Genomic DNA, 22,570 nt, shown 5'->3' with positions numbered 1-22,570 from the left:
AAACGGAGGGGGGGGGGTTAAAAGATATAGGTCCTGGATCTGAGCTCTCTAGTTCAGATCCTGCTTTACATTGTCACTCTTCGTATTAGCTGGAATAAACTGCTTTAGGACTTTCCGACGGTCTCTGTTATTTCCACGTACAAGAGTCTGACAGCAAGGGCTGATGGGAATTGTAGTCCATGAACATCTGGAGAGCCGTGGGTTGCAGCCCCCTGCACGAGAAGGAGGTAGGGGGAAGAAAACTTTTGTTTGCTTTGATGTTCTGCTGCAGCTGCGAGGGTGAGTTTACAATCTCTTGCTCTCTTCCCCAGGACTAATTTTTAATTGGCTGGAGAGAGGAAGGTCTTTAATCGATTTTCCATCTGCTGGACTTGTGCACCAGGCCTTCGTTTCAATCTTATGATGATGCTGATGCCTCCAGTACAAGAAATGACACAACTCTCTGTCCAGCCGTGAATAATGGAATTGTTCCATTATACAAGCATGTCTTGTATCCAGATAGCCGCACTCCCTGGGCCTTGATTTGCACGCTCTGCGGACAAATTGGTCACTCCTACGTGCAACCAATCTAGTGGCGTCCATGTAATTTTCACTGTATTCATCCTCCCAAAATGATTCACTTAGATATAATTTTTGCTTCCACGGCACAGTCTTTCCCGTGGGAAAAACAGCCAAATGGCAGTGCCCCAACCCAGTAGGCGAATAACAGGCATGCTAAATGTGTTTGCATGTGCTTGAAGCCCTGGCTCAACCATCTTTCTTCCTCCCAGAAAGCCACAGTCTTATCAATTTAGTCGCTAGCAGTGTCCTTGATCTGAGATTGCAAATGCCTCAACAGACCAGGTGATCGGGAGCAACAGCCACAGAAGGCCATTGCTTTCACATCCTGCAGGTGAGCTCCCAAAGGCACCTGGTGGGCCACTGCGAGTAGCAGAGAGCTGGACTAGATGGACTCTGGTCTGATCCAGCTGGCTTGTTCTTATGTTCTTATGTTCTTATTCCCTGTTTTTCCACATCTGCAAAAAGAAAGAAAAAGACAGTTGTCTTCTCGAGCAACCCAGGGACCCTTTCTGCACAAATTGCCCAAAACGTTTGGAAAACATTTTCAGTTCCCCCCTTCTTTTACCATGATGTAGCTCTGTACTCACCCTCTCAAAACAATTCCTGGCTCCCGTTTTGTAATTTTCCCCTTTTTGCGGGAAGGTCTCAGTGTTGAATCACTGCTTCATTGCCCCAAAACTCCTTGTCGTGATTCTCTAGTCCCCTTATAATCGATGCCTTGAAGATCCCCACGCCCTATTAAAAAATAATAATCGGAAATTAGCAAACAAACAGGTGAAGGGGGAAAGAGAGTGAGCTGGTAAAATGGTGTCCAGGAGGAAGTTCAGGGAACGCAGGCCGCTTCCACACAGACAAACTACGACGTCATGGAAACGGCAAAAAGAACGTCACAGCGAAAGCGGTCGCATGCGCAGGGGCGGAGGTGCGCAGCCATGCCATCACGAAAACGATCAATTGGCGTGAAGCCACGGTATTCAATAGTCACTCAGGAACAGAGGTTTTTCAAATACGGCGCTCCGAGGCCGCAGTCGTGCGAACCGCTGACACGGAGTCGGTGCCAAAAATGGCAACTGCCGAACGCCAGCCCACGCTGGTGGTGGCCATGTTGGGGAGGGAGAACCATTTTGGTGGCCATGGTGGTGAGGTCAGCAGCAGCAGTTTCAAAGCGCTCCTCCGCTTCGAAGCCACCTGTGTGGCGTTTAAGAGTCACGCACACCCGCAGATGTGCAACCACGTGCCTTCAATCACTGCCTGCTCGAGCACCTCTCCCAGATCCATATCGCCTATGCAGATGGCAGCTGCCTGTACAGTCTCTGGTGGCACTGGCCAAACGAACAGGGACAGACAATAGATGGGAGGAAAGTCGATGACAGATAGAGGGGTGGACGAGGCATCAGGGCAGGCACCTCGGCCAATCGCGCTGCTGAATGCCCGTGACGTTTCACCAGTGCGCAGCCGCGGCAGGGAGCAGCAAGACACCGCTTCCGCAGCGCTTCCGTGTGAACCGCTGCGGTTCTGCGGGGCCGTTTGCTCACGCAGTTTCGCCTGGCCATGCGAACGCTTCGCTGGGGATGCGCTGCTATTACTGACGACTTCACAACGATCTTTTTGTATGTGCGGAAACGGCCGCAAACATAGTAAAAAGATTGCACAGGAATGGAAGATGTTGTCAAAACGTTTCAACCGGAGAATAGTTTTTAAAAGGGGGTTCATTTTAAAACGCTTTGAGGCTGCAAATGAAACGTTCAAGGATCAAAACAATGCGGAGCTCCTGGAGGAAAATTTTTATTTCCTGCCTCAAAAATTTAAAAAGTTTTTGTGTGGAAAGGGCCGGTGTTGTGGAAACAAAGCCCCATTTCCTTGAGGGTGAAAACCAGGTTGCTCTCTGCTCCAGTGGATTCAATTTGTTAATGCTCTCTCCTTATAGCAGTGGTTCTCAACCTGGGGGTTGGGACCCCTTTGGGGGGTCGAACGACCCTTTCACAGGGGTCGCCTAAGACTCTCTTGCATCAGTGTTCTCCATCTGTAAAATGGATAAATGTTAGGGTTGGGGGGCACCACAACATGAGGAACTGTATTAAAGGGTCGCGGCATTAGGAAAGTTGAGAACCACTGCCTTATAGGATAGCACAGACATGAAGCCCTCAAGGCAGCAATGCTATATTTCCATTAACGACAGCGTGTCGGCAGTGCGTGACAAATGCGTGACAAAAAACAAGGGCTTAGTTTTGGGTGTGTGCATTGCCACCAGCTCTGAGCTGCAAGCATTTTGAAGATGTGTGAAGTTGCTTTGAACAAAATTCAGGCACTTCTCAATCTGGCTCCGAATGGTCTCCTCTGGCAGGCAGTGGCGTCTTGAGCAAAGAAAGATCTTTCCCAGCACTTCGCTACTTGACCCTCTGAGTGAATCCAGGGCTTTCTCTGTTCAAAACACATACTCCACCAGTAAGCCTCAAGCAGCAAGAGAAGGCACCATGTGGACTCCCGTAAGGATGTCTGAGTCAGACTTGCTCTCTGGCTGGAACAAGAGGTGTCTGAACTTCCTTCTCTGTCATTTCTAGGTCCCTCACCAAAGGCCTTGGCAGAAGCAGAGAATTGTGAAATCTCATTGGAAAATACATTGGGCTGCATGCTTGCCGGTTTGCAGATGACCCGCTGAATCACAGTGCCGCTGGGTTTCCAGAAGTCCCGGTACCTTGGCCTATCTTTTGGGTCTTGTTGTCCCACTGAAAAGTTATCCCTGCTGCTGAATTTCACATCAGCTACTATCTGTCGTGCTATGTCATGCCTTTCCTGTGTGTCCTGCAGACCCCTGTTGGTTCAGGAAAAGAAATTATGCACTGAATTTCAATGCCCACAACTTCCAGAAGTGGACAGCCGGGGATGGGGGGCGGGGTACAAACATTCTTACAGAGTTGTCTTGAGAAAGGAAGCTCTAATGTTTGAGCCTGCCATGTCTTCCACCCATGTGGGCAGTGGCGTAGCGCCAATGGGACAGGGGAGGCAATGCCCCGGGCACAGCAGCGGTGGAGGAGTGACCAGACTGTGGCAGGGGTGTTCCGGGGCAGCGGCGGGTGCCGCTGTGGCAGGGGTGCAGGGAACACGCATGCCCTGGGCACAGTTTCCCCTTGCTCCGCCTCAGCATACGGGGCATAGCTCAGGTGCCCTTTTGCCCTGGGTGCCATTTTGCCCCCCTACACCACTGTATGCATGTGTTGCCAGCCCCGCAATGTTAGGGAAACAAAGCGTCAATCAAACCACCAGGACATACACATACAAATACAACTGCCAACGAATTCTACCTGGATACATGCAAATACAGCTCATCCCCCCCTCTCACCACAGAGGTGGACAAAACAAATACCCAGCTACACACAACACTCCAGATGGTGCCATGGAGAGACACACATCCTATTGTGGCGCATGCATCTGAAGATGATAGCCATAGATGCGGGCAAAATGTTACAAGCTAAAACTACCACACAGCCCAGAAAACCCTCAACAGCTAAACATGTGAAGCGTTTGTTGCCTTATTTGGGAAAACTGCTGCAGAAATCAGTAGACCTGGCAAGTTGATGGTGGTCACGTACGCATGGCTCATGGAGTTGTTTCTCAAATATTCCCTATTCGTGGATGGCCTTTTATTGCAAGGATGGCAAGAGTATCCACAAACGTTTTCTTCTTCCCCTTTTCACGAAGGGCAATGAACTGCCTGCAGCTACCAAAAAACCAGATAATTCTTTATCTAGCTGCGCTACTGTAAACTCTATAACAAACCTCCTGGATTCAATCTGCTACGGAACATCAGGGCCAACAAAATAGGCTCCACACAGGCCATGGAAGATGGATGCACGCACTTTCGACATGAATGGTGCATGCTCCGATCCCTGGAATGCGATTGGGGTGCCCACAGACAAACTGTCAGTCACATCACAAAAGAATGCCCTCTTTGTTCTGACAAGGACAAGGTTTAGGAATTGTTAAACGTACTAACAAAGCAGAGTATGAATCAAGATATGAAACGGTACTGGCAAGGAAGGAAAAAAAGTGATAAAAATATTGAAAAGAAAAGGAATTCAAACTGTGACAAATTTGATTAGGGAAGGAGGAGAAATTATGACATTACCACATTTTATAGAGATAGGAGGAAATGAGAACTGGTTGGTTTTGAGAGGCATTTGGGAAAGGATAAAGGTTTCACGGATAAAAGGAGAATGTATAATGTCGAAATGTCTGGAACTATATGGAAAATGCAAAGGGAAAATTCTAGGGCATATATACAAATATATGGTAGGTGATAAGGAATTCATGATAAGAACATTGAAACAAAATGGGAGAAGGAAGGATTTCTAGACATTGGTAATATTGAAACATTAATAGACAGTTGGAATAACATAAAGATTGAGAAATATATGGAGTTGGAAAGAAAAGGGAAAAATGGTATAGAACACCAAAAACAACTAGCATTGATAGCACTCTAAATGCTGGCACTGTAATGGAGCCATCCAAGAGGCATATTATAAACCATGTGTGGATAGAATGTGCAGAAGTAAAAAGAAATTGGACTTTATTGTATTGTTATATATCCCGAGAAACTGAGTGAAGAACAAATATTGATTTAAAATAATAATAATGTTCATGCGGTGTAATGGAAGACACAAGGGAATTGGGATAAACAATATAGTTATATGTATAAAATAATGATTAAAGCAGCACATGCAACAATAGCCTTGGGCTGGAAAGAAGAGAAAAAAATGGACACTTCAGAAATGGTTAGAATATATCTGGGAACAAATGACACTTGATATTTTCGATATATTATCCAAAAATAAGACGTGGCAAGATGAACAGAATGAAATTTTGAAGATATGGATAATGTACGTGGACTGGATGAAAGAAGCTCGAGTCAATGAAGAAATATGGGAGAAGAGGCTACAGAGAATGAATTTACTGCTGTTTGTGTGACAAAACTATGAAGAAGTAATGGGAGGAGGGAGAAAAGGGGGGAGAAGTATCGTTTGAAAATGTATGAAGAAGGAAAATACTACAAACTGTAAAATTCAAATGATACAATAATATTTTTTTTAAAAAAAAGATATGAAACAGTACAACTGATTTTCCTCTGTCTTATTTTAGAGGTCACGGCCCAGCAATGTTATCTGTGTAATATTTTTAGTTACTGCATTTGATTTTGTTGACTCTAAGTAATATGGTGCAACAGCTTTTAGGAATCGGATTTAAGATGAATTGTATAAATGCTTTTTGAATAGCTGTATATGGTGGATTCCGCACAGCATATTTAGAACGAGTTGCCGTCGTCATAAATGAAGCATTTTCCTTTTTTGCGTTCGCATGCGCACCATTTACATGTTCAAGAAGCAACCTGAGTCCAAGGGAACAATTCGGGTTGCTTTCACGCCTTCGCACAAAAACGCCTTTAAAAAAAATTTAAGCACGCATGCCTAGCTGCGATGGCATGCAGAAACGAACCCTTGCAGCCATGACAGTTTGCCCACAATCCAATTGGCTGCGCCTGTGTAGCTTCGCATGTTCAACACACATTTTTTAAAAAAGGGACCCTCTTGTAATGGTCAGGCAATAATGTATTACTAGTTGGCCATGCTGGCAGGGGCTGATGGGACTTGTAGTCCATAACTTCTGGATTGCCAAACGTTCGCCACCACGGCTATAGGTCTATGGGTGAAATGGTGGTCAATCTCTGCCACTGCGAGAAAACGTGTTTGGGGGACTTGTACAACGGTGGGCGCTCAGAGGATCAGCCTCTCCTGCCTCTTGCGTTGGTGCAGGAGTGTCTTTAACTTGGGTTGGGAGGAATATAACGGGCCTAAGTCATTTTCGGGGAGGCTCATTCCGCACATGCAGAATATTGCACTTTCAAACTGCTTTCTAGTGCTCTTTGAAGCTGTGCGGAATAGCAACATCCACTTGCAAACAGTTGTGAAAGTGGTTTGAAAACGCATTATTTTGCGTGTGCGGAAGGGGCCGAAGAGTCTCAAAACGCTATTTACAACTTCCTTATGACCAGTGGTGGGATCCAAAAATTTTAGTAACAGTTTCCCATGGTGGTGGGATTCAAACTGTGGCGTAGCGCCAATGGGGCTGGGTGGGGTACAATGGGGGCGTGGCAAGGCATTCCAGGGGCGGGGCATTCCTGGGCGGAGTTGTGGCAAGGACAGTCCTTGGACGGAAACGAATGCACGCAGGCGCAGGCTGCCACACATGCCAGTTCTGCACGCTACTGCTGAGAGGAGGGGCATAACTAAGGCCAAAATCACCAATTAGTAACCCCTTCTCGGCACACACAAATAATTAGTAACCTACTCTCGGGAACCTGTGAGAACCTGCTGGATCCCACCTCTGCTTATGACGTTCTATTTCTGCTGTGCAGAATCCACCTATATGAGACGCCCCAGCCACGCCACAAATAAATAAAACTGCAACCCAGCAGGACTACCCTCCGGGACCCGTTCCCTGTCGCTAATCGTTTGCTAAAATTACTTAAAACAACTGGGAGTGACCTTCGCAACTCCTCCCTCCCCTTCGATTTTTGAAAGGGGTGAGTTGGAGTTTACAACCGCAGTCGACACCTACACGTGACCCTTTGCAACTGGGGACGCTACCATATCGGGAAAGCGGGGGGGTCGTCCTGTTCCGCTGAGCAGCACCTTTTACGCCTCTTTCCAGCAGTCCCCGCGCTAGGGAGGGGGTAGTTTATCTTTGCAAAAGTCGCAGCGCGGGGGGTTAAGGCGCAAGCGGGGAGAAGTGGGAGGGGCGAGCGCGTTTCCCCCCCCCCGCCTCCCCTTCTCCTTCCCGGGCGATGGTGCGGCCCGAACGTTGGCTTCAAAAGGCTTTAGTCGCAGCGTTCCAGAATAGAACGTTGGTTGCGCGAGCGTTCGGCGCGTGTCTGCGGCTGCGGGGAGCGCGGTTGGCGTCATGCCGCTCAGAGTCAAGGTGGTTTATTGGTAAGGGGGCTTCCCGGGCCTCAGGCCGGATTTAAAAGCGCCCCCCCCCCCCGTTTGCACGTCTGAAGTCGCAGACGCGTGTCGTCTGCGTGCTAGCTTTTGCGCGGGGCTTGGTTGCTCGCCGCTTTTGCTCGGGGCTGGATTGCTTGCCGCTTTTTGTGCTGCGGGAGGCTCTTTTCAATCCCCCCCTCCGGCCTTTTGTTTGGTGGCTCGGGGCCTACAAAGTTTCTGTAAACAGACAGGCGTTTCCTTGCGATTTCGAGGAGCCAGCCTAGTTGCCCAAGCCCAGTTTGAACTGGAGGGCTTCCCGGCTGGACCCCTCTCTTGGCCGCCTTGGTTTCCTCATCTTCTGATCCCACTGGAGGTCTCGTTGTGGTCCTGTGGGGCACGGGTGCATGGGTGCCTCTATGGCAGTGGTGGCGAACCTTTGGCACTCCAGATGTTATGGACTACAATTCCCATCAGCCCCTACCAGCATGGCCAATTGGCTGATGGCAGGGGCTGATGGGAATTGTAGTTCATAACATCTGGAGTGCCAAAGGTTTGCCACCACGGCTCTATGGGGTACGAGTGCTAGCATAAAGTATCCCGTTCAGACGTTCAGTGCCTTTCATACGGGTGGGGGAGACGGGGACCAGTTGGGTCAAGCCTGCGGAAAGCTGTAGAGCAGGGGTGTCCAGCTGGGGCCTTGCAGATGTTCATGGACTACGACTCCCATCAGCCTCTGCCAGATGTCTTTCCTCCAGCTTCCATCTCTGCCTTTGTCTACCTCTGTCCAGGGCAGAAAGTGCTGGAATTGGGGTGTTCAACTCTGGCTCTCCAGATGTTCATCGACTATGATTCCCATCAGCCCCTTCCAGCTGTAGAAATTGAGACACAGAGACTACTGAGAGGGGGGATGATTCCACTGTCTAGAAGAAGATCCATCATGTGGTGGAGCTGTTCATAATGATTGGCAATTCTGACCCTGGTGAAAGTCAAAAAGGCTCTTATATTCCAATAATTGGCTTCCTAGAAAAGCAGAAGTCTTGATTCTTCTTTTCCCATCACTGCTAAGGAGGCAGCTCCTATGTTGCTGCTGGTAGAAATATTCAGTTTATTGTTGGTTCTTTCTGTAGAGCAATGGGGCGATCCAACTGTCTGAATTCTTGCGTCCCAGTGCAAAGGGTGCAACCGGTAGAAAGGTGAGTGCCCGTGATTTCATCACCACGTGGAGACGTCATTCTCCTTGGATGACTTCAGAAGACATCGACTGGTGATGGAGAAGCAATATTTTGGGGCCATGGCTGTATCCAACTTGATCCCCTTAAATGGCGGCAGTGGCGACCCATAATAGTGTAGAACCCTTTTGTATAACCAGCTGTGGTGTTTTGTTCTTGCAGACAAAAAGCATTTCGGGCATTTGCCAGCTTGTGGTTTTGTGATGCTGCAGCCAGACCTATTATCATAGGTGTCAAACTCGCGGGCCTCCAGATGTTATGGACTGCAGTTCCCATCATCCCCTGCCAACATCATGCTGGCAGGGGATGATGGGAACGGTAGTCCATAGCATCCGGAGGGCCGCGAGTTTGACACGTGTGTTAAATGGTCTATTAAAACCTTCATGTGCCCCAGAAGGCACAGCTATCTTTTCCCCAAATAGGCTGTCGTTGTGTGTTCCCTGCTGTGTGTCTTTGGGATGGTGCAGGCAGTTGGTTCAGTCCTGTTCTTGTCTCCCATAAATATTCTGTTCCAGTAACTTTTGTTCCTTATTTCTCTTTGTAGCGGGGCCTGAGGGTACAGCCCCAAGGTAAGTCGATTTCTCTGCCTGATGCTTTGCTAAAATAGTCCTAGTTGATAGCAGGTTAACATTTTCATGGCCCAAAACCGATGTAGAGATTGGGTCTCATACATGTAGCAACTGCTGTCTCACAGCTTGGGTCTGCTAGAGGCATGTCTGCAATGGGAAGAGGCGGGGGAATAAAATTCTGGAGGCCTTGGTCACCCATGGGGAGTCCATACAACTTGGAAAATCATATGATATTTAAGATAGGTCTCAGGGGTCTGCAACCTTGGCCATGCTGGCAGAGGCTGATGGGATTTGTAGTTCATGAACATCTGGAGAGCCGCAGGTTGTAGACCCCTCTGGATGCACAATGGATTTGAGGTGTTTTGTCGCTCCAAGCAAAGTCCACTGGCTGTCCATCAAAAATCCATTTCTCCTCATCTCCTTCCTGGATGGGAGTAAGCAGAGTCTCTATAGCGCAGGAGTGGCCAACCTACTGTGCTCCAGATGTTCATGGACTACAATTCCCATCAGCCCCTGTCAGCGTGGCCACCCCTGCTATAGCGTGTCAACACCCTCTTCAGGCAGCAGTGGCATAGGAGGTTAAGAGCTTGTGTATCTAATCTGGAGGAACCGGGTTTGATTCCCAGCTCTGCCGCCTGAGCTGTGGAGGCTCATCTGGGGAATTCAGATTAGCCTGTACACTCCCACACACGCCAGCTGGGTGACCTTGGGCTAGTCACAGCTTCTCGGAGCTCTCTCAGCCCCACCTACCTCACAGGGTGTTTGTCGTGAGGGGGGAAGGGCAAGGAGATTGTCAGCCCCTTTGAGTCTCCTGCAGGAGAGAAAGGGGGGATATAAATCCAAATTCCTCTTCTTCTTCTTCTAATGTAAGGGAATGTTTGGGAAAGTCAGGAAACCTTTGGCTACTCTCATGGTGGCTCTTAGCATCCTTGGCTGGAAGAACTAAAATTTCCAACGCTGCGGGTGGAGATTCAGTGTTATTCCTTTGGAATGTGAATGTATGACCAGTGTCCTCCTAAAAAATTAGGGACCACGAATATTGGAGTGGGGTAAGCAGTAGAGAAGGTCCTCTGTTAACATCCAGTGGTTTTGTCAGCAGTTCCTGTGGCTCAGGGGTAGGGAACCTGCGGCTCTCCAGATGTTCAGGAACTACAATTCCCATCAGCCCCTACCAGCATGGCCAATTGGCCATGCTGACAGAGGCTGATGAGGAGTGCTCGGATTCCCTGAACATCTGGAGAGCCGCAGGTTCTCTACCCCTGCTGTGGTGGGACTGTTTCCCTCACAGCTCAGACATGCTGCAGTAGGAATCCCTGAATATGGGCATAGGGATCGTATTGACTGCTTTGTATTGAAAGAAAGTTATCATGCTGCCTCTAACTTCAGTGCATGACGGGGCAAAAGTGATTGGCTCGCTCTGCCCTCAGTGGAAGAGCAACGGGAGAGGGTGTCGTCACCTGCTACCGATCGCCCGTGGCAACCCTAGAGATCTTGTGTAATTTTCTGCATTGTTCTTTGCTGCGAGAACCGCTGTGAGCTGTATTTGGAAGCGTGGTGCCTTATGGCATCTTTCGGACCGTCCCTCGCACTGTGGGCTAGAACCCAGTAGCTTAGCTGAGGCCAAAAGCCATGACGAGTTTACAGCACCTGCTGTTCAGAGAACAAAATCGCACTCCTTCCTTGGCGCATTATGCTTCGTCCTGGAGATGCTGTTGGTCGAACGTGCTAATCACACCCCTTGCTACTGAGCAATAGCCCTGTCCCAGAGTCTGGGTTCCTGAGCCAGGTCTTTGGAGGGCCTTCATTTCTTTGGAAACTACAAACATCACGGATCTTGAACTTAACTGCTGTCTCCCTCTCTTCCATCAAGTATCAGCAGCTCAAGAAGGAACTCGAAAAAGAGTTTCCGGGCAAGCTGGAAATGGTGAGTATATCTTGGCGCGGTCGGCTCGATCCTGTTTGCCTTTGTATGATCTTGTGATTGACAAAATGGAGTACAATTTTGATGTTTCTCTTTCTAGGAAATAATTTGTTGTATACAATTACTTCTTTTTGAGCTGCTTCTTAATACAGAATGAAAGATGTGCTTTGTCCTCAACCTTCAGACAGGCCTTTTCCGCATGCACAGCTTAGCAGAGATTTCCACGGCGGTCAGACCATGTGTTTTGGAGATGTTTCCTGTGCATCTCCTTTCCGTTCCGTGCATCTCCTTTCCCCCCTTGCCTCTTCAGCTGCATTTATTCCACGCTCCCGTGCTGAAAACATCATTTCTAATGGTGTGGGTGACACAGAAGAACAACCTTTTCCTTTCTTTTCTTCTGCACAGATGCTCTACCGTTACAGCGCAGTTGCATAACGGTGGCAGCTCAAAACATGTCTCAACCTCCATTTCTGCTATGACGACTGAGGCTGAGATAAAGCGTGGGAGAGCCACTCTTATCCCACCTCCTTCTCGGGTCCTTTTCCCTCCTAATGACTCCAGACCAGCTGGTTGTTCAAGGATTTATTGTAAAAGTTCAAAACAAAGAAATGAAACATAAATGCGTTTAGAGATGGCTCAGCTGGTTACGTTCCTTTTGGTTCTTTGTCCCCATTCCGGGAACCCATGGCCCAGAGATGCTTCTCTGACCACGTCTCTAGATGGAATTCCAAAACCTTTCTTTTCCCCTTCTCAAGAAAACTCTGCTCAGGCCACCAGGTAATTTAGGCCTTTGAAGTTTCATCCTGGCACCTTTGTATGGCTTCCTGTCCTCCCTCCAGGAGATCAAAAGGCAAAGATGCTTTTCACAGTCATATGTGACTTCCCTTTACTGTAGCGATAGCATCATGCCATGACATCTACCATTGGGAACAACTCACACAAAATGGAACCAAACCTCCCCCAACCTGAAAGAACAGAAACACGTAGCCCCTTTCCTGCCCCCCGCCCCCCCAAAAGTCACATTTTTGTCTAATTTAGAGACGCAATAACACATGACCATTACTGCAGTAGTTAATTTCCTCTTGAAAAAGCAACTTCTCTTGTCGATTTCAGTTGCTCCTAACTGCAGTCACAAGTCTCTTCACCTTAATGCTAATTTGAGATGAAATTGGCAGGGTTGATACAATCGACCTGGCGTGTGTCTACGCTGTAACATTACATCACTATGATATGAGGAAAAAAGATTTTTAATTCCTATTAAAAAATGGAGGAGGAGGGTGAGGAGGACAGGGCTGAAGGCAGTGGTGGGATTCAAATAATTTAACAACCAGTTCCGGTGGTGGGATTTAAATAATTTATCAAGTGGTTGTTTACCCAGCACCATTTTAACAACCGGTTCTGCCGGGGTGGTGCGAACCTGCTGAATCCCACCACTGGCTGAAGGGGAGGATGGGTGACTACATGGGGCCATGAATACGGGCCAGTTGAGGCTGAGAAATAAAGACCTTTTCAATATGTTCGCGTGCTCAAGGGAAGCTGGCTTTGGAAGCGGGTAGAAAAAAAATTGTGGTAAAAATGCTCAGGAAAACAACAGAGGAATAACAGGAAGGAGGAAACATGAAGGTGAAATGTTTTTGAAACCAAGCGGGGATTTTAAAAAAATCTGCGGAAGTAAAATTTTACAAATAACATTTGGGGGGGCAGGATGTGTTGTAAACAGTTCATCCAGGAAAGGCCTTCGTCCCAAGCAGAAATAAGTACCGTATATACTCGTATATAAGTCAACCCGCATGTAAGTCGAGGCACCTAATTTTACCACAAAAAACTGGGAAAACTTATTGACTCTCAAGTCATAAGATAAGTTGAGGGTGGGAAATGCAGCATCAATTGAGGCATCAGTAGGTTAAATGTTTTTTGAATATTTATATTTCAAAGAAAAACAGTAAACTGGCTCTGTAAGTGGAAAAGAGGGTCAACAAGAACAATGTGGTATCAATGTAACTTTAAAAGTACAAAAACCTTCACTCAACCAGCAGCCAAGCTAAAAAACACAGAGTGCTAAAAAATCGCTTCAAAGCTGGATTCCTCATCATCATCTGTATGCGTCCAAATGTAACTCCAACTTAGATTTTAAGAGGGATATTATCAGAAATGGAAAATCTACTATTAGCTTCCCCATTGCCTTAAACAATGAGGATGGGGCATATTGCCCACTTTGGGGGGTCAATAACTTTGGATCCCCTGACCCAAACTTCACCAAACCTTGGTTGAGTATCATAAAGAGAGGCACTCCCTGATAGAGACCAGCCAGGTTTAGGAAGTTTATTCCTAGAGGGTCCAAAGTTATGGACCCTCAAAGGCATGCCCCCTGTTAATAGAAATTCCCCACGTTGAAAACAATGGGGAATGGGGGCACCTCCTTTGGGGGGTTCCATAACTTTGGACTCCTAAGAACCAAACTTTTACCAAACTTGGCTGGTATCATCAGGAGAGTCTTCTGAGGGTACCCTGAAATTTTGGTGCCTCTAGCATAAAAACTGCGCCCCCCCTGCTTTGGCCGCAAGTGCAAAGTAAAAAACACACAAAATTTTTTTTAATTTTTTTAATAATGTCTTGGTCGCATATAAGTCGAGGGGAGCTTTTTCAGCATTAAAAATGGGCTGAAAAATTCGACTTATACATGAGTATATACGGTATCCTCTTGGTGATACAAGACTCTACAAGTCTGGCTACTCATTTCTGGGAACTGATTGTGCCCCAGAATTCTTTAGTGCAAGGGTCCCCAACCTGGTGCCAGTGGGCACCATCGCACCCGCCAGCCCTTTACTGGCACCCACCAAATGTTTTTAACTTGGGGGCAGGGGGGCTGCAGCATCCCAGGAAGGCTTCTTATTGGCCACTTGAGATGTGATTGGTGGTGCGTTTTTTTTAAATGTTACTTTGGTAGTGTTTTAATGTTTCTTTTGGTACCACAACACAAGGATCTTCACTGTGTGACTGAAGAGAAGCTGCAGCAGCTTATGGTATGGCTGGCTCACCCCCTTGTTGTAGCCATTTTGTGGCTAGGCACACCATGCGGTGTCAGGATTCCAAAGTTGGCCGCAGGCTGAGAAAGGTTGGAGACCCCTCCTCTGGTGCACACTGTCCCAGCATGGCAGGCAACACAACATGGGAAATTGTTCCTGGCAAGCAGAGGGATTCTGGAAACCACAAGCGTAAACTCTTGAATGGTTAGGACTTCGGTCAGTTCATGGGTTGAGTCAAGTTTACACATTATGGTGAACTATAAGAGAGCTTCAGGTGTGCAGGAGGGGGTTCACTAATCCCCTTAGATATGCCCCCGTATCTTACTGTTGGTCTTTAGAAACACTTGGAGGGAGAGGTTTGGAAAACTTGTATTAAGTGAGAATGCCCACATGTAATACTATGCCCTTCCCCCTCTCACAACCTAGAGTGGTGAAGGGACTCCCGAGGTCACGGGATGGTTTGAAGTGACCATTGCAGGGAAGCTGGTGCACTCCAAGAAGGTAAGACTGTCCACAGCATGGAGGCCAAAGAGTTCTGTGAGCATAGGTATGATGGTGGTGGTGGGGGGGGGGGGGGGGGGGGGGCTCTGCAAAAACACACTATTGGGTTCTACAAGTTTACACGTGCGGATCCTACCTTTTCCTTGCCCCAACAAATTAGCGCATGGGGCGAGGTTAAGGGTATTACTTGTCTCCCAAGAATTCGACTTCATATGTATGGAGCCTGCCATGCGGGAAATGGGGGCTGCTATGTGTACAATCCTCCCATTATAAAGTGGTACACGCACAAAAGGTGCTTCAATTTGTGGCTGTTATGGATTTTATAGAAGAAAAAGAAGAGTTGAATTTGTATCCGCCCCTTTCTCTCCTGTAAGGAGACTCAAAGCGGGCTGACAATCTCCTTGCCCTTCCCCCTCACAACAAACACCCTGTGAGGTGGGTGGGGCTGAGAGAGCTCAGAAGAACTGGGGACCAGCCCAAGGTCACCGGAAGCTGGCGTGTGTTGGAGTGCACAAGCTAATCTGGTTCACCAGATAAGCCTCCACAGCTCAGGTGGCAGAGCGGGGAATCAAACCCGGTTCCTCCAGATTAGAGTGTACCTGCTCTTACCCACTAGGCCACTGCTGCTCTAGACGTGTGGCTGTGATCTGGTAGTTTTTGCTCCTAACGTTTTGCCTGGATTTGTGGCTGCATCTTCAGAGGCATGTCACAGTAAGAGGTGGGTGAAACCTTCGAAGCAAAAACTACTAGACCGTGGTCACACAGCCCGGAAAACCCACCACAGCTGTTGAATCCGGCTGTGAAAGCCTTTAACAATACAGTCCTTCAGTTTGTATGTAATTCCATCTGCTCCTCCAATTGGACCATTACAGTAAGCCACACAAAACTAACAGTGACCAGAGACAGGAGGGCTCAAAAGAACTAAAAACTGCAGCTTTGGGAAACTGGATCCTTTAATCGCCCCCTTTTGTATAACAGTTCAGAGGCAGATGGGTAACAGTCCTCGGCCCATAAATCACTATTCCAGGGATAATTTCTTTTTTTTAACCCTTCCCCCCCCCCCCCTCCGCAAATCAGGACGGGCACCGGGATAATTTGTGTTCTTTAAAGGATTAAAACTAGGAAAGTTTTTTAAAAGCACTTTCTTTAAACCTTGCCTCCTTTCTGGCAGAACGGAGATGGCTTCGTGGACAACCCAACCAAGTTACAGAAGATAATTACGGCCATTAAGGCAGCTTTGGCATAAAGATTGCTGGGAGAACACGCCAGCAGATCACTGGATAGCAGAGGTAAAAATGGGCTACCGCTATTTGTCATTCTGGTGGCTGTACTTAATATATTGCCTCTGGATGTTTCCATGTGACACTTGAAGAGGCTGGGACAGCTGAGCAGTATGATCCCTAGAGGGTCTAGAACAGCAGTTCTCAACCTGTGGGTCGCGACCCCTTTGGGGGTCGAACGACCCTTTCACAGGGGTCGCCTAAGACTCTCTGCATCAGTGTTCTCTATCTGAAAAATGGATAAATGTTAGGGTTGGGGGCAGAGGTGGGATCCAACCAGTTCTCACCACTTCTCTAGAAGTGGTTACTGATTTTTTCTAAGTGCCGAGAAGGGGTTACTAAAGCAACCTTCCTGCCCAATAGGGACTGGAGGTGCGTGTGTGCGGTGGTGCCACTGTTTGAATCCCACCACCATCGGAACCTGTCACCACAACATGAGGAACTGTATTAAAGGGTCGCGGCATTAGGAAGGTTGAGAACCACTAGTCTAGAAGCTGTTCTGTCTTCAACATGCTGTCTCATCGTGCACAGCTTGAGAGATTCAAAGGCACTTCAGAGTGGCGTGAGAAAGGACTGTAAGGCTCATTCCGCACACGCAGAATAATGCACTTTCAAGCTGCTTTCAGGGCTCTTTGAAGCTGTGCGGAATGGCAAAAACAGTTGTGAAAGCAGCTTGAAAGTGCATTATTTTGCGTGTGCGGAATGAGCCTAAGAGAGTGTGGCCACCCTGCGATCTAACAAGGATTGTGTCTGTTTAGTGCAGTAGAGAGTCCCAATCCAGAATACTTCTGGCACCATGTAAAACATTTTATGAGCATTTCTCCCAACTTACCATAGTTAGTCTACAACTGCAGATTGGAAGGGGATAAAGGGTCTTGTGCTTCATGCTACAATCCTGCACCTATTGGCAATTAATAGGACACTTAAGAACATAAGAACAAGCCAGCTGGATCAGACCAGAGTCCATCCAGTCCAGCTCTTCTAATCATAGTGGCCCACCAGGTGCCTTTGGGATCTCACATGCAGGATGTGAAAGCAATGGCCTTCTGCGGCTGTTGCTCCTGAGCACCTGGTCTGCTAAGGCATTTTGCAAATCTCAGATCCAAGGAGGATCAAGATTGGTAGCCACAGATCGACTTTTCCTCCATAAATCTGTCCAAGCCCCTTTTAAAGCTATCCAGGTTAGTGGCCATCACCACCTCCTGTGGCAGCATATTCCAAACACCAATCATGCATTGCATGAAGAAACATTTCCTTTTATTAGTCCTAATTCTTCCCCCCAGCATTTTCAATGGATGCCTCCTGGTTCTAGTATTGTGAGAAAGAAAATTTTCTCTCTGTCAACATTTTCTACCCCATGCATAATTTGATAGACTTCAATCATATCCCCCCCAGATGTCTCCTCTCCAAACTAAAGAGTCCCAAACGCTGCAGCCTCTCCTCATAAGGAAGGTGCTCCAGTCTCTCAACCATCCTTGTTGCCCTTCTCTGCACTTTTTCTATCTCTTCAATATCCTTTTGCTTCTGAGTAAACGTGCATATGATAGGGCTGCAAAGTTTTTATTTTTAAAAGCACCCTGTATCTTGGTCCTTACAAGGCCAATGAACAGACAAAGCTTTTTTTTACATTGGGCAAAGAGGGCTATCTATATGCTTTTTCTGTCTGCAGATCGTGTAATGATGCATATGCATTCTCTTCCTGTTTTTCCTAACAGTTCAAAGAAGAATCCGCTTTGTTCATTCTAGCCGACGCTTAATGATGGGAGCTGCTGAAATGTCACCTGACGTATGGCTGATCTCTGAAAAATCCTGCGTGGGATGCTAGTTTGACCAGAATTGGACAGGCATTTAAACTCTGAACACGATGTGCTTTAACACCTCTGTGCACAGCTGTGCTGGGTACTGAAACTACACCTCTGGAGTTGTATGTTCCAGGGATCTGCAACCTGCGGCTCTCCAGATGTTCATGGGCTACAATTCCCATCAGCCCCTGCCAGCATGGCCAATTGGCCATGCTGGCAGAAACTGATGGGAAGTGTAATCCATGGTATCTGAGAGCCGCTAGGTAATAACACCATTGATTTTGGGCATACTGCAAAATAGATATTGGCTTTCTGCTTAAAGTTTGGCGCTTTTAGCGTGCCTAATAATGGTAACTAGCTGTCAGGCTGGAGGAGAGTGGGGAAAAGAAGGTTGCAGAGCTATTTGTGATTTTTGAATGTCTTCAACTTTCTGTGAGGTGTGTAAAAATAAACTTTAAAATTTACAAATGCGTTCAAGTCAAATGCATGGTTTCATCTTCTTGACACAGCCGTCGTATGTGCAGTTCTCTCTGTAACATTCATGTTATGGGATCATCTTGTAATTTTCTGGTTCTTCTGGTATGAAATTCTTTGAGGTTGGGGGCGGGGCGAGGTGTCTGCTAAATGCATCCTCTTGCAAGATTGTAGCTGGTGTAAAACACTAGATCTTTTACCTTTTTGCAGCTTGTATTAGCCTATGCTGATATTGTATATACTTTGTAGAGCTGAGACTTTAAATTGTTCTGCTTCTGTTTATATATTCTCAGCAAAGCCCAAACGACCCCTTCTTAGCGTATACATAACGTGGATGGAGGGAATCTTTAAGAAGGTAAAAAGCAGCAGTCCTAAGGCATTATCTAGTGTACCGGTAGTTCTGGCTTATCCTTGAAGCAGGAGATATTTGCACAGCTTATTTATCTGCATTCTTTATGGAACAGCAAAGCAGCCACCTCTTCCTCCTATTATCTAAATTTGCTGCATTTTAAAAGGAAGCTAATCTGTTTGCAACAACTTTTGGCAAATCGTTTGTACCTACTATAGAATGCTTCAGGAAGAAATCTCAGGTTGAAGGAGGCCTCTGGTACCCTACTGCGAGAAGGCTTATGTTGAACTCTTTTCTGCTGTTGCTATGACAATGCCATCATTCATTAAGCTGTTTTGAAAGAAGCAAAGAACGATTCACTGAGAGCCAGAAAATAATTGTTGTTGTTTTTTTCATTTTCTGGTGGACATAAAATCGCTGCAGATGAAGCATCTTTGACTGGTCTGCTTAAATCCCTTCATTAATCATCTCTTTTGCCATTAAATTACATTTGACTCAAGGCAATCCGCGGCTGGGAGGGGTTTCGAGGCAGGAAGTGGGTTTCCATTGCCTGTGTCACTCCCCTGGTACTTCTTGGAGGTTTCCCATCCAAATACTTGCCGGGGTCGACCCTGCTTAGCTTCTGAGAGCCGATCACTACTGTGGGGTAATTTAAAATGGGATTTGAATGAAGCAACAGATCTTTCCTCTGAGACTTTGCAGCTCAATACCCGCCTACAACACAGATCTCTTATGCCAACCAAGCACACGTGACTGCTTTGCACAGACAGCACCCTGGTTTAAATGAGATCCAAGTTCCTCCAGGTGGGTTCTTTGGCCTCATATTTAAATCAGACCTGATTGCAAGGAAGTAAAGCGTGGCCATTTCCAGCATGGAAAAGAAGCATTTGCAGTAGGTTTATTTAAATATGGCTTAGTCTGTGCTGCATACTGTGATAAAGCTAAAGGGGATGTGGTGTGTGTTTGAGGAAAAATACAGTCTTACACAGAACTAGTGAGAATGGGAGAAGAGATTGGGAAATGTGCAGGGGGAAAGGGTGTGGTTTGGACTTTAAGGGTTCCAGGACTTGAGGGCCATTGGGCAGAGAGCGTGAAAGCATACATTGAATCAATCTGAGACGATTTCAAATAAGGTAACTGATGTAGGGAAGAAAACAGAATGTGTGAATTGTCTGTGTCGATTTGTATCAATATGTTTAGGTTTCAGTAATCTATAAAATCTATTTTAAAAAACCTAAACATAAGCATTAAAAACTATAGCCAAAGACATACTGGAGGTCAGTGCTGTTTAAGCATCCTCATCCTACACACTTTTGGATCCCCTGCAAGAGACTGGAATGCCTATGTCTTGTCTACGGTGACCAGGAAAAACCCCACAGGAAAAATGCTCCCAGAAGAAAAAAGCCCACAGTCATGAATGCCCACATGGAAAGTTGCCTACCCAAAAAATTGCCCTCACGATTTTGAGAAGGGTTATATGTCTGTAGCCTTTCCACACACTGAGGTCAAAGGGTGTTGTTTTCATCTGAGTCTCATCACGAATACCAAAAATGTTGGCTTGAAGACTGAATATGAAACTATTACACTGAAGTCTCTTGCTGTGCCAGTCAAAGGTACAAGAAGTGTTTTGTATAAGTTTATGAAGACGGCTATGATTAGGTGCCCACATACTTCCTTTCTACATACACAGAGGGCGCAGCTGGTAGACATTCCCAGTTTCCTCTAAGAATATGGACTCATGATGCAACCTTGGAAAAGTCACCAAAAACTAGACTGTTGTGGGAAAGTTCACAAAGTTGTTACAGCCCCATCCCAAGAGGGGCCCCAAATCTGCTGCTGGGAGCCCTGCGGGGCTACGCCGAAGGATTTGCCCTCCCTGGGGCATTTGCACTGGCAGAGGGGTGGATCCAGTGATGGGATTCAACCAGTTCAGTAGAACCAGTACCTAATTTTTTGTTGAGTTCGGAGAACGGTTGTTGGAAAGCTTGACTTTCCAGAGCATTCCTGGAGCAGCCGGGTGCCTTGCCGCCCAACTGCTCTGAGGTGCTAAAAGCCCCGTCGCCCCCCTCCACTCCCACAAGAAGTTCCTTCGCAGCAGGTAAGTGGGCGGTGAGAGGGAGTGCACAGTGGATGGGGAGGTGCGGGGGGCGCACAGCGGGAGGGTGTATGGCGGGGAGGGGGGGAGGCAAACTGGCTGTTACATTATCAGAATCCCACCACTGGGTGGATCTGCCCCCTTGCCGTCCGCCAGGAGGTGGGTGCAGCTGTGGTGGTGCGAGAGGAAGATAAACTTATTTAAGATTAGCTAATTGGCAGTAAATTTGCAGTAAAAATATGTTTCTTCATGTGTGCAGTGGTCATCGTTACAATTCGTTGTCAGTTTTTGTCTTGTGTCCCTCTCTGTCTCTCCCCTCATTACGTGTAACTTTTTCAGTAGCAAATAATTATTTTATTTATTAAGGTTATTATTAAGGTTTTCATTATTAAGGTTAGGTTAGGTAATTGCTGTTTTAGGTTTAGGGAGTCCTTTTTCATACTCACTGGGTTTTTTTCTTATATTATGCTGTATGTATTCTTTTTAATTATATATTGTTATTATTTATTAATTATATTTTTTCTATGTCGGCATCTTTCCATCAGGGCAGTTTTCCGTGTTGGCAATTTTCCTCGTGGGCATTTTTCTTGTGCATTCATGGCTGTGGGCTTTTTTCTGTGGGCTTATTTCCTGGAACCCGTGTCTACGCACAAGTGCCCTCTAGTGCCAATAGTGATACTTTATAATCTGTTCTTCCATGAAGCTTCTACAGTTAACTGTTGAAGAATTTTCGGAGGTGTAGCCAAACTGTTGAAGAATTTTCGGAGGTGTAGCCAAATCATTTGATTCAAATTTAATCAAATACCAAGAGATATTCTTTTTATAGGCTGTTTTCTTATTTGGGAAATTTATATGTACTTGCTTGATACAGCTCATAAAATAAAAACAAATCGAATAAAATAATAAAAAACAACCACCCTCAAATTACAAATGTTTTAAAATGACTTAAAAACAAGTTATGAAAGCAACATTAAGCAACCTAAAATTATTGTCTTTCATGGCTTTCAGGTAGGTTTTCATGGCTGGAATCACTAGGATGTTGTGGGTTTTCCGGGTTGTATGGCCGTGTTCCAGTAGTATTTTCTCCTGACATTTCACCAAAAGTCAAACGCTTCTAGTGACATAGCACAACATCGAGAAAGCTGGGTTCAGCTTGATGCATTATGTACAGAACAACACAGGTAACTGCAAAGAAGAAGAGGAGGAGTTTGGATTTGTACCGTTTTTCTCAACCATAAAGTCTCAAAAAGTGACTTACAAACTCCGATCTCTTCCTCTTCCCACAATAGACACCTTGTGAGGCTGAGAGCGTTCTGAGAGAACTGTGACAAGGGCAAGGTCACCTAGCAGACCTCATGTACATGAGCAGGGAATCAAATCCAGTTCACCAGATAAGAGTCCACTGCTCATGAAGAGGAGCGAAGAATCAAACCTGGTTCTCCAGATTAGGGTCTGCTACTCACATGCAGGAGTGGGGAACAAACTCAGTTCTCCAGATTAGAGTCCATAGGTCATGTGGAGGAGAAGGGAATCAAACTCGGTTCTCCAGAATAGAGTCTGCAGCTCTTAACCACAACACCACACTGTTACAATGTGAGGGGATGGTTTTCACCACAATAGGCAAGCAAGTTCTCCTCCCTGTCTATATCACAGTTGTCGCCTGACACAACAATTTGAAGGCTGATGCAGCTGACAAGTTTAGAGAGAGCAATCGTCGTGATCTGTGAAGGAAACATTGCAGGAGCAGTTAGGGTAGGGAGATACTTTTATAATTATTTTATTTATACCT

At 46.5% G+C, this 22,570-nt stretch overlaps 1 protein-coding gene across 3 annotated transcripts; it reads left to right on the top strand.

Moving 5' to 3' along the window:
- The first annotated feature begins 7,342 nt into the window (after window positions 1-7,342).
- SELENOW (selenoprotein W) lies at window positions 7,343-18,327 on the top strand. 3 transcript variants are annotated; one of them, XM_048499126.1, is made up of 6 exons: window positions 7,343-7,533; window positions 9,309-9,333; window positions 11,204-11,257; window positions 14,707-14,781; window positions 15,953-16,070; window positions 17,777-18,327. In XM_048499126.1, exons 1-5 carry the CDS (start codon window positions 7,400-7,402, stop codon window positions 16,025-16,027), a joined length of 363 nt encoding a protein of 120 aa, XP_048355083.1. In that variant the 5' UTR covers window positions 7,343-7,399; the 3' UTR covers window positions 16,028-16,070; window positions 17,777-18,327. The 3 variants fall into 3 exon arrangements, with proteins under 3 accessions (XP_048355083.1, XP_048355085.1, XP_048355084.1); XM_048499128.1 differs by having other exon boundaries at window positions 7,388-7,544; XM_048499127.1 differs by lacking the exon at window positions 7,343-7,533 and adding an exon at window positions 8,206-8,728.
- The last annotated feature ends 4,243 nt before the right edge of the window (window positions 18,328-22,570 follow it).

The sequence above is a fragment of the Sphaerodactylus townsendi genome, linkage group LG06, assembly GCF_021028975.2.
Source record: "Sphaerodactylus townsendi isolate TG3544 linkage group LG06, MPM_Stown_v2.3, whole genome shotgun sequence".
Classification (NCBI taxonomy): Eukaryota; Metazoa; Chordata; class Lepidosauria; order Squamata; family Sphaerodactylidae; genus Sphaerodactylus; species Sphaerodactylus townsendi.
The sequence above is the reverse complement of the archived record's forward strand: the minus strand, read 5'-3'. Positions and strand labels throughout refer to the sequence as shown.